This window comes from Hyperoodon ampullatus (genome assembly GCF_949752795.1).
Source record: "Hyperoodon ampullatus genome assembly, chromosome: 6".
NCBI lineage: Eukaryota > Metazoa > Chordata > Mammalia > Artiodactyla > Ziphiidae > Hyperoodon > Hyperoodon ampullatus.
In genome coordinates, this window is record NC_136919.1 from 76,213,272 (window position 1) to 76,225,336 (window position 12,065).

Below are 12,065 nucleotides of genomic sequence, written 5' to 3' on the forward strand. Positions count from 1 at the left end.
AGAGGGTTTTTATCATAAATGGGTGTTGAATTTTGTCGAAAGCTTTCTCTGCATCTATTGAGTTGATCATATGGTTTTTCTCCTTCAATTTGTTAATATGGTTTAATCACATTGATTGATTTGCATATATTGCAGAATCTTTGCATCCCTGAGATAAACCCCACTTGATCATGGTGTATGATCCTTTTAATCTGCTGTTAGATTCTGTTTGCTGGTATTTTGTTGAGGATTTTTGCATCTATGTTCATCAGGGATATTGACCTGTAGTTTTCTTTCTCTGTGACATCTTTGCCTGATTTAGCTATCAGGGTGATGGTGGCTTCGTGGAATGAGTTTGGGAGTGTTCCTCCCTCTGCTATATTTTGGAAGAGTTTGAGAAGGATAGGTGTTAGCTCTTCTCTAAATGTTTGATAGAATTCACCTATAAAGCCATCTGGTCCTGGGCTTTTGTTTGTTGGAAGATTTTTAATCACAGTCTCAATTTCAGTACTTGGTACTTGGTCTGTTTATATTTTCTATTTTTTCCTGGTTCAGTCTCAGAAGGTTGTGCCTGTCTAAGAATTTGTCCATTTCTTCCAGGTTGTCCATTTTATTGGCCTATAGTTGCTTGTAGTAATCTCTCATGATCCTTTGTATTTCTGCAGTGGCAGTTGTTACTTCTCCTTTTTCATTTCTAATTCTGTTGATTTGAGTCTTCTCCCTTTTTTTCTTGATTAGTCTGGCTAATGGTTTATCAATTTTGTTTATCTTCTCAAAGAACCAGCTTTTAGTTTTATTGATCTTTGCTATTGTTTCCTTCTTTTCTTTTCATTTATTTCTGATCTGATCATTATGATTTCTTTCCTTCTGCTAACTTTGGGGGTTTTTTATTCTTCTTTCTCTAATTGTTTAAGATCTAAGGTTAGGTTATTTATTTGAGATGTTTCTTGTTTCCTGAGGTAGGATTGTATTGCTATAAACTTCCCTCTTAGAACTGCTTTTGCTGCATCCAATAGGTTTTGGGTCATCGTGTTTTCATTCTCATTTGTTTCTAGGTATTTTTTGATTTCCTCTTTGATTTCTTCAGTGATTTCTTGGTTATTTAGTAGTATACTGTTTAGCCTCCATGTGTTTGTATTTTTTACAGATTTTTTTCCCTGTAATTGCTATCTAGTCTCATAGCGTTGTGGTCAGAAAATATTCTTGATACGATTTCAATTTTCTTAAATTTATCAATGCTTGATTTGTGACCCAAGATATGATCTATCCTGGAGAATGTTCCATGAGCACTTGAGAAGAAAGTGTATTCTGTGTAGAGAATGGACTTCGGGACACGGGGAGGAGGAAGGGTAAGCTGGGATGGAGAGAGTGGCATGGACCTATATATACTAACAAATGTAAAATAGATAGCTAGGGGGAAGCAGCTGCATAACACAAGGAGATCAGCTCGGTGCTTTGTGAGCACAGGGGTGGGATAGGGAGGGAGACTCAAGGGGGAGGAGATATGAGGATATATGTATATGTAAAGCTGATTCACTTTGTTATAAAGCAGAAACTAACACACCATTGTAAAGCAGTTATACTCCAATAAAGATGTTAAAAAGAAAAAAGTAAAAGAGTGCATTCTGTTGTTTTTGGATGGAATGTCCCATTAATATCAGTTAAGTCCATCTTGTTTAATGTGTCATTTAAAGCTTGTGTTTCCTTATTTATTTTCCTTTGGGATGATCTGTCCATTGGTGAAAATGGAGTGTTAACGTCCCCTACTATGATTGTGTTACTGTCGATTTATGCTTTTATGGCTGTTAGCATTTGCCTTGTGTATTGAGGTGCTCCTATGTTGGCTGCATAGATATTTACAATTGTTATATCTTCTTCTTGGATTGATCCCTTGATCATTATGTAGTGTCCTTTTTCGTCTCTTGTAATAGTCTTTATTTTAAAGTCTATATTGTCTGATATGAGACTTGCTACTCCAGCTTCTTTTGATTTCCATTTGCATGGAATATCTTTTTCTGTCCCCTCACTTTCAGTCTGAATGTGTCCCTACGTCTGAAGTGGGTCTCTTGCATATATACGGGTCTTGATTTTTTATCCATTCAGCCAGTCTGTGTCTTGGTTGGAGCATTTAATCCATTTACATTTAAGGTAATTATTGATATGTATGTTCCTATTACCATTTTCTGAATTGTTTTGCATTTGTTATTGTAGGTCTTTTCCTTCTCTTTCTTACCTGCCTAGAGAAGTTCCTGTAGCATTTGTGGTAAAGCTGGTTTGGTAGTGCTGAATTCTCTTAGCTTTTGCTTGTCTGTAAAGATTTTAATTTCTCCATCGAATCTGAATGAGATCCTTGCTGGGTAGAGTAATCTTGGTTGTTGGTTTTTCCCTTTCATGACTTTAAATATGCCCTTTCACTCCCTTCTGTCTTGCAGAGTTTCTGCTGAAAGATCACCTGTTACCTTATGGGGATTCCTTTGTATGTTATTTGTTGTTTTTCCCTCGCTGCTTTTTAATATTTTTTCTTTGTATTTAATTTTTGAGAGTTTGATTAATATGTGTCTTGGCATGTTTCTCCTTGGATTTATCCTGTATGGGACTCTCTGTGCTACCTGGACTTGTTTAAGTATTTCCTTTCCCATATTAGGGAAGTTTTCAACTATAATCTCTTCGAATATTTTCTCAGTCCCTTTCTTTTTCTCTTCTTCTTCTGGGACCCCTATAATTCGAATGTTGGTGTGTTTAATGTTGTCCCAGAGGTCTCTGAGACTGTCCTCAATTCTTTTTTCTTTATTCTGCTCTTCAGTAGTTATTTCCACTATTTTATCTTCCAGGTCACTTATCCATTCTTCTGCCTCAGTTATTCTGCTATTGATCCCTTCCAGAGAATTTTTAATTTCATTTATTGTGTTGTTCATCATTGTTTGTTTGCTCTTTAGCTCTTTTAGGCCCTTGTTAAACGTTTCTTATATTTTCTTTATTCTATTTCCAAGATTTTGGATCATCTTTACTATCATTATTCTGAATTGTTTTGCAGGTAGACTGCCTATTTCCTCTTCATTTGTTTGGTCTGGTGGGTTTTTACCTTGCTCCTTCATCTGCTGTGTGTTTCTCTGTCTTCTCATTTTGCTTCACTTACTTCGTTTGGGGTCTCCTTTTCACAGGCTTCAGGTTCATAGTTCCTGTTGTTTTCATGTCTGTACCCATTGACTAAGGTTGGTTCAGTGGGTTGTGTAGGCTTCCTGGTGGAGGGGACTAGTCCCTGTGTTGTGGTGGATGAGGCTGGATCTTGTCTTTCTGGTGGGTAGGACCACGTCCAGTGGTGTGTTTTGGGGTGTCTGTGACCTTATTATGATTTTAGGCAGCCTCTCTGCTAATGGGTGGGGTTGTGTTCCTGTCTTGCTAGGTTGGAATAGGGTGTCCAGCACTTTAGCTTGCTGGTCGTTGAGTGGAGCTGGGTCTTAGCGTTGAGATGGAGATCTCTGGGAGAGCTTTCGCAGCTTGATATTACGTACAGCAGGGAGGTCTCTGGTGGACCAGTGTACTGAACTTGGCTCTCCCACCTCAGAGGCACAGGCCTGACACCCGGCCAGAACACCAAGACCCTGTCAGCCACATGGCTCAGAAGAAAAGGGAGAAGAAAAGAAAGAAAGAAAAAAATAATAAAATAAAGTTATTAACATAAAAAATTTAAAAATTATTAAAAATTAAAAAATTAAACAGTAATAAAAAAAAGAAAATAAATAGAGGAGCAACCAAACCGAAAAACAAATCCACCAATGATAACAAGTGCTAAAAAGTATACTAAAAAAAAAAAAAAAAAGACAGAATCATAGGACAAGTGGTAAAAGCAAAGCTATACAGACAAAATCACAGAAAGATGCATACACATACACACTCACAAAAAGAGAAAAAGGAAAAATATATGTATATCTATATTAAGAAAAAAAAGGAAGAGAGCAGCCAAATCAATAAAAAAAATCTGCCAATGATAATAAACTCTAAATACTAAACTAAGATAAACATAAAACCAGAAACAAAGTAGTTGCAGAAAGCAAACCCCAAGTCTACAGTTGCTCCCAAAATCCACTGCCTTGATTTTGGGATGATTCGTTGTCTATTCAGGTATTCCAGTGATGCAGGGTACATCAAGTTGATTTTGGAGATTTAATCCATTGCTCCTGACACTGCTGGGGAAATTTATCTTTCTCTTCCTTCTTCGCACAGCTCCTGGGGTTCAGCTTTGGATATGGGCCCGCCTCTGCATGTAGGTTGCCTGAGGGCGTCTGTTCTTCACTCAGACAGGGCGGGGTTAAAGGAGCAGCTGTTTTGGGGGCTCTGGCTCACTCAGGCCTGGGGGGAGGGAGGGGTACAGATGCAGGGCGAGCCTGCGGCAGAAGAGGCCGGCGTGACGTTGCACCAGCCTGAGGCTCACCATGTGTTCTCCCGGGGAAGTTGTCCTTGGATCACGGGACCCTGACAGTGACGGGCTGCACAGGCTCCCAGGAGGGGAGGTGTGGATAGTGACCTGTGCTTGCACACAGGCTTCTTGGTGGCTCCAGCAGCAGCCTTAGCATGTCATGCCCGTCTCTGGGGTCCACATTGATAGCTGCAGCTCATGCCCATCTCTGGAGCTCGTTTAGGCTGTGCTCTGAATCCCCTCTCCTCGCGCACCCCGAAACAATGGTCTCTTGCCTCTTAGGCAGGTCCAGACTTTTTCCCGGACTCCCTCCCGGCTAGCCGTGGTGCACTAGCCCCCTTCAGGCTGTGTTCACGCAGCCAACTCCAGTCCTCTCCCTGCGCTCCGACCGAAGCCCGAGCCTCAGCTCCCAGCCCCGCCCGCCCCAGCGGCTGAGTAGACAAGCCTCTCGGGCTGGTGAGTGCTGGTTGGCACCGATCCTCTGTGCGGGAATCTCTCCGCTTTGCCCTCCGCACCCCTGTGGCTGTGCTCTCATCCGCGGCTCCGAAGCTTCCCCCGCCCACCCCTCATCTCCGCCAGTGAAGGGGCTTCCTAGTGTGTGGAAACCTTTCCTCCTTCACAGCTCCCTCCCACTGGTGCAAGTCCCATCCCTATTCTTTTGTCTCTGTTTTTCCTTTTTTCTTTAGCCCTATCCAGGTACGTGGGGAGTTTCTTGCCTTTGGGGAAGTCTGAGGTCTTCTGCCAGCATTCAGTAGGTGTTGTGTAGGAGTTGTTCCACATGTAGACGTATTTCTGATGTATTTGTGGGGAGGAAAGTGATCTCCATGTTTTACTCCTCCACCATCTTAAAGGTCTCTCCCCAGGTAGTATATTTTTAAGGTTTGGTTTTTCTGGCTGTTTGTTGCTACTGCATAGACCTCACATCTTTTTTTCTTTCTTACTTACTTGCTAAGTAGGACTTCTGGTAGAATGATTAACAGAAGTAGTGATTGTGGGCGGCCTTGCCTCATCCTGATTTTAAAGGGAATGCTTCTAATGTTTCACTGCTGAGAAAGAATTTTGCTGTATCTGATGCCCATAATCAAGTCAAGGAAGTTTCTTTTTATTCCTAGTTTCTAAAGTTTTTATCAGGAATGAGTGTTGCATTTTATCAAATATTTTTCTCTATCGAGTTGATCATTTGGATTTTCTCTTCTAATCCTATAAGAGGAAGTGACATTTTAGATTTTATTATCAGTATATTCTTTTGGGAATGCCAACATTTTCCAAAATTTTCTTTTATTTCCTGTAGAAGATTAGATCTCTTCTGGGATTTTCTTTTCCTCAATCTTTAGAATAGTGTGTTCATCCTTTTCCCTTCTGCAGCACTTATCCATATCTGCCATGTTGGGTTTCTTTCTCATCTTATAAACCGATTTTTATGCAGATTTAGTGATTTCAGCTAGAGTTACTGAATTGCCCTTGCTCCTCTCTCTGAGTTGATGGCTCCAGTTTCTGACAGGCATCCACCTCTTTCCCTAAACGTCCCTGCATTGGCATCTCCCTACCACACTGCCTAATTTTCTAGGATAAACTTATTTTTAAACTGTGATAGTTAAACTTTCAAATAGTGTGCTCAATATGACTTCTATCGGCTATACCTCAATAAAAATGTATGTATTGCTTCTAAAGTTTAAGCCATGAGTCCGGTTGTTAATCTTAGGGATAAGTATAATAAATACACTACACAGCATCTAGAAAATCTGGAAACATAGGAAGCAGTGCACAAATTATGCTTTTTTCAACTGAACTATTGGACCCATTGCTTTAGATCTAAAGGTACTTCACCAGAAAAAGTCTCTTAAGTTTGAAGAAAAACCTATTGAGCATATTCTTTGAAACTGTTAACGTACTATTTTTAAATGAGTTTATCTTGACAGTTCTCTGCATCTACAAAGTTTGCTGCAAGGTTCGGCCTTTCTATAATGCTCTATACTTGGGGACTTCCCCTTTCGTAATGCACCAAGTCATTACCAAATTTCCCTCCAGTTTTTAATCATTTGTTTTCTATCATTCTCAGTATGTCTGGGTTGTATTAGTTTTCTTTTGCCATGTGACAAATTACCAGAAAGTTGGTTAGCAGCTTATTATAACTTCCATTTATTAGCTCACAGTTCTATAAGTCAGAGACTAGCAAGGCTTACCTGGGTTCTCCGACACAGCTTTTCAGGGTCTCAAAAACTGGGATCAAGGTGTCAGCTGGCTGAGTTCTCATCTGGAGTTTCTGGAGAAGAATCCTCCTCCAAGCTCATCCTGTTGTTGGCAGAATTCACTTCCTTGCAGTTGTAGAGCTGAAGTCCCATGTCATTGCTGTCTAACAGCTGTGGGCCAGGCTCAGCCCCTAGAGAGCATCCTCATTCCTTGCCATGCAGTCCCCCTCCATCTTCAGATGGAGAATTTCTTGCAGGTCAATCCCCCCTTACACTTGGAATCTCTGCCAATACCATCTCTGACCTCTAGACACAAATTTAAAGGGCTCACATGACTAGTCCAGGCTCACCTGAATAATCTTCCCTTTGACTAACTCAGAGTTAACTGATTAGTAGCCTTAATTACATCTGCAAGATTCCTTTTGCCACATAAGATAAAATAATCACAGAAGTAATATCTCATCATTCTCACAGCTTCCACCCACACTCAAAGGGAGATTATACAAGGGTACAGGTCATTGAAAGTCATCCTAGGATTCTGCCCACCACACTAGTTATTTTAAAAAACTGAAGAGTATGGGCACATAAGGAAACAGTTCTCTACTTCAAAGAACTGCTCCTAAGGGTCAGCTACCCAGTGTTTGGGTGCTGTCTGACCTGGGCCCGAGTCACTGGACAGGTAGTGTTTTTCTGTATTCTGTCACTCAGCGAGCCTCTGGTTTATTAAATCAGGCTGAGGATGCCCAAGACCTGAGTCTGCATTAGTTGTTCTCAGTCTAGCTCTATCCGCCTTATATTTAGTAGTGATTCATTGGAATCTGATGTGAGGTTGTTTTTCAGATTCAGTTTTCTATGTTACTGAGAGTTTTCATATTTTTCTCTGTATTTAATGAGAAGGTGGGATCAAGTATATTGAAGATTGCTAGCCAACTGTCGTATGGAAGCCTTTCTGATTTTTGCATGTTGAGCATGTTGTCACTTGTGTTTTTATATGATTATCATCTGGTATTCATCATGGCAGTTCTTTATTTTGATCTGAATCAGATGCAGAGCTGCACCATCTCATACATTTTAGTGTGTGTCTGGATTCCTAGTCCAGAGTCCAGACCTTTTGTGCTTGCCCCCTTCTCCCTCCACGCCTCGCCCTACCTCTCCATCTATTTCCCTCCAAGTCGAAAATCCAAACCTCACACTCACATGATAGTGCCTATTAGGATCAATCTCCATTCGTTCACTTCCTGACAGTACACAATTTTGAGCCTATTGTGCCTATAAAGGAATACCAGAAACACCGTAAGGTTATATTGTATTTATTATCATCTGTTTTAGTTTAGTTTGGGGAAGTGATTGAAAAGAATCCACAGTACATGGGCTTCCCTGGTGGCGCAGTGGTTGAGAGTCCGCCTGCCGATTCAGGGGACACGGGTTCGTGCCCCATTCCGGGAAGATCCCACATGCCGCAGAGCGGCTGGGCCCGTGAGCCCTGGCCACTGAGCCTATGCGTCCGGAGCCTGTGCTCTGCAACAGGAGAGGCCACAACAGTGAGAGGCCTGCGTACTGCAAAAAAAAAAAAAAAAAAAAAAAAAAGAATCCACAGTACAGCATGGTGACACGAGCTAATAATACTGTATTGCATGTTTGAAAGTTACTAAGAGAGGAGATCTTAAAAATGCTCATCACCAGAAAAAAATGCTGTAACTGTGGTGATAGGATGTTAACTCAACTTACTGTGATGATCAGTTCACAATATATACATAAATCTAATCACTACGTTGTATACCTTAAAACTAATACATTGTTATAGGTCAGCTATAGTTCCATAAAATTATAAAATATCTCCACTGGTGAAAAATAAATCAGCTTGAGCCCAACTATAGAACTTTAAAGACAGGATTCATCCACAATGTTCCATCTCTGGGAACATGCATGTCTCTTTTTAAAGGAGCTCTGTTCTGTGTGGCTGGACCTTTCAACAAAATACTGTCTCTGACAAGCTGACCAATAATGAATGTGAATTTGTCCAAAGCTTAGGATAGGATGAGTAAAAATGATCCAGAAAAAAAAAAAAAAAGATCCAGATTCAACTCTCAAAAAAAAAAAAAATCCACATAGAGAGAGTAGGCTGGGTCACTGCTCAGCCTTGACTGTTCCACTTTCCTGATGAGGGAGGGCTCCTGCATAAGTATTTTCATAGGTACGTACATTTTAAAGAAAAATAAGAGTTTTCTCATTTTTAAAAAGGCAGCCTTGCTGTTAGAATATAATGTCAAGAAGAGCTGTGGATAATATTCAAAGATGTGTATGGGCTCAAACAGGGTTAAGGTATAGCTGGCTGTTAGTCTGTGAAGCATTTGTTTCTTGGCTCTTAACAAGTCTGAGTTCTTAGATCTGCACTGAGAATCACAGATATGGGCATAGCCTCGGGAGAGGAAAGCAAGTTCACTGTCTGTTTATACATTTGCCAGTCATCCTTTTAATCTCTGTCGAATTATCTCCTTAAGCTCCTAGGAGTTTTTATGTCATCTTTCAAAACAGTAAACCACTTTATTAGGTTTTTAAAAGAACATTCATAATGGCATTTCCATAAGCCATTTTGTAAATTAATGCAATTTCCTTTCTGTTTTACCTGTTTGCAAGAAGCTATTTTACATTTCTGCTGTAGTTCAGAAGAGCACAGTTATTTCATAATTTAATTTGCAGCCTGATATGTAGAATGAATGCCTTTGACTCATTTAAATTATTATATACACTAAAGCAGCATTTCTTACCGAGATTCATGAGTGTTTGTTTTGCTTTTTCTCACCCAGCACTGGGATCCCGACACAGGCCAGACCTGGTGCCTAGCACTCCATCGCTGTTTGAAGCTGCTTCCTTGGCGACCACAATTTCATCTTCTTCCTTGTACGTCAATGAACATTATCCACACGACAGGACTACGCTTTATTCAAGCAGGTAATACTTAGTGCAATCAAACTACCAGTGGGCTATTACCACACTAACATCACAGCTAGCCAGTATCTCTGAATGAGAACAAGTCATCCCTAACAACCAGGTTGGGACCGTCGCCTGCCCTGTAACAGAAAGAGAGAAAATGCTGGATATTTACTGTGACAGGAGGGAAAACCCTCCTGATTTTTCTTTACAGTTAATCATTATGTCCTGTAGAAACTATGTACTTCACTCTGTGGAAGAAGATGAATCTTTCATCATTTTTATTTTAATAATCGTATGAGTGGATTTTTTAAGCAAGCACTCCTGGTTAATATTTACACAAATAGTTACAAAGTATCTGAATATTTTCTTTCCGTATGAGTGACCTTAGTAACTACCGATAGATAGAATAACAGCCCCCGCAAATTGTCCACATCCTAATCCCTGGTATCTGTGACGCTGTTACCTTACATAGCAAAAGGGCCTTTTTTTTTTTTTAACATCTTTATTGAAGTATAATTGCTTTGCAATGTTGTGTTACTTTCTGCTGCATATCAAAGTGAATCAGCTGTACGTATACATATATCCCCATATCCCCTCCCTCTCGCAACTCCCTCCCTCCCACCCTCCCTATCCCACCCCTCTAGGTGGTCACAAAGCACCGAGCTGATCTCCCTGTGCTATGCAGCTGCTTCCCACTAGCTATCTATTATACGTTTGGTAGTGTATATATGTCCATGCCACTCTCTCACTTTGTCCCAGTTTACCCTTCCCCCTCCCCGTGTCCTCAAGTCCATTCTCTATGTCTGCATCTTTATTCCTGTCCTTCCCCTAGGTTCTTCAGAACCATATATATATATATATATATTTTTTTTTTTTTTAGATTCCATATATATGTGTTAACATACAGTATTTGTTTTTCTCTTTCTGACTTACTTCACTCTGTATGACAGACTCTAGGTCCATCCACCTCACTACAAATAACTCAGTTGCATTTCTTTTTATGGCTGAGTAATATTCCACTGTGTATATGTGCCACATCTTCTTTATCCATTCATCTGTTGATGGACCCTTAGGTTGTTTCCATGTCCTGGCTATTGTAAATAGAGCTGCAGTGAACATTGTGGTACATGACTCTTTTTGAATTATGGTTTTCTCAGGGTATATGCCCAGTAGTGGGATTGCTGGGTCATATGGTAGTTCTGTTTTTAGTTTTTTAAGGCACCTCCATAGTGGCTGTATCAATTTACATTCTCACCAACCATGCAATATGGTTCCCTTTTCTCCAAACCCTCTCCAGCATTTACTGTTTATAAATTTTCTGATGATGGCCATTCTGACTGGTGTGAGATGATATCTCATTGTAGTTTTGATTTGCATTTCTCTAATGATTAGTGATGTTGAGCATGCTTTCATGTGTTTTTTGGCAATCTGTATATCTTCTTGGAAGAAATGTCTATTTAGGTCTTCTGCCCATTTTTGGATTGGGTTGTTTGTTTTTTTGATATGGAGCTACATGAACTGCTTGTAAATTTTGGAGATTAATCCTTTGTCAGTTGCTTCATTGGCAAATTTTTTCTCCCATTCTGAGGGTTGTCTTTTTGTCTTGTTTATGGTTTCCTTTGCTGTGCAAAAGCTTTGAAGTTTCATTAGGTCCCATTTGTTTATTTTTGTTTTTATTTCCATTTCTCTAGGAGGTGGGTCAAAAAGGATCTTGCTGTGATTTATGTCATAGAGTGTTCTGCCTATGTTTTCCTCTGAGTTTTATAGTTTCTGGCCTTACATTTAGGTGTTTAATCCATTTTGCGTTTATTTTTGTGTATGGTGTTAGGGAGTGTTCTAATTTCATTCTTTTACATGTAGCTATCCAGTTTTCCAAGCACCACTTATTGAAGAGGCTGTCGCAAAAGGGCTTTGCCAGTATGACTGAGTTAAAGGTCTGGAGATGGGAGGAGTATCCTGAATTATGCAGATAGGCCCAATGTAATCACAGGGTCCTTGTCAGAGGAAGTCAGGAAGATTAGAGTCAGAGAAGGAGATGTGATGGCAGAAGCAGAGGTCAGAGAGAGAGAGATTTGAAGATGCTACACTGTTGGCTTTGAAGGTGGAGGATGGGGCATGAGTCAAGGAATGCAGGCAGAGTCTAAATGCCAAAACAGGCAAGGAAACAGATTCTCCCTTAGATCATCCACAAAGGAACACAGTTCTTCCAACCCCTTGAATTTTAGGACTTCTAACTGCCAGAGCTATAAAATAATAAATTGGTCTTATTTTAAGACATTAAGTTTATGACAATTTGTCACAGCAGCAACAGGAAACTAATATAGGGACTCTCAAACATTTAAAGTGAATTTGAATATTGGGGAGGGGTACTGAAGTTTCTTAGATAGCAAGTTAATTTGTTATTATTATTTTTTTTAACAAAATATTCTGAAACATTGGTTCTAGTAATAGAAAGTACCTCTACAAAGAGGTCACAACATTGTGGGATTAGCTATTTTTTCTATGTTTATATATGCACTTTTGTAACTAGCTTCAATTACAGGTCA

At 40.0% G+C, this 12,065-nt stretch overlaps 1 protein-coding gene across 1 annotated transcript in view; it reads left to right on the forward strand.

Annotated features, from left to right (window-relative positions):
* PIP5K1B (phosphatidylinositol-4-phosphate 5-kinase type 1 beta) overlaps positions 1–12,065 on the forward strand; it is a gene marked incomplete at both ends in the record, with an annotated part of 190,551 nt that overhangs the window by 127,238 nt on the left and 51,248 nt on the right. The window contains one exon of the mRNA XM_079706716.1: positions 9,393–9,537. Coding sequence (XP_079562842.1) covers positions 9,393–9,537 — 145 coding nt within the window. The remainder of the gene's footprint in view (positions 1–9,392; positions 9,538–12,065) is intronic.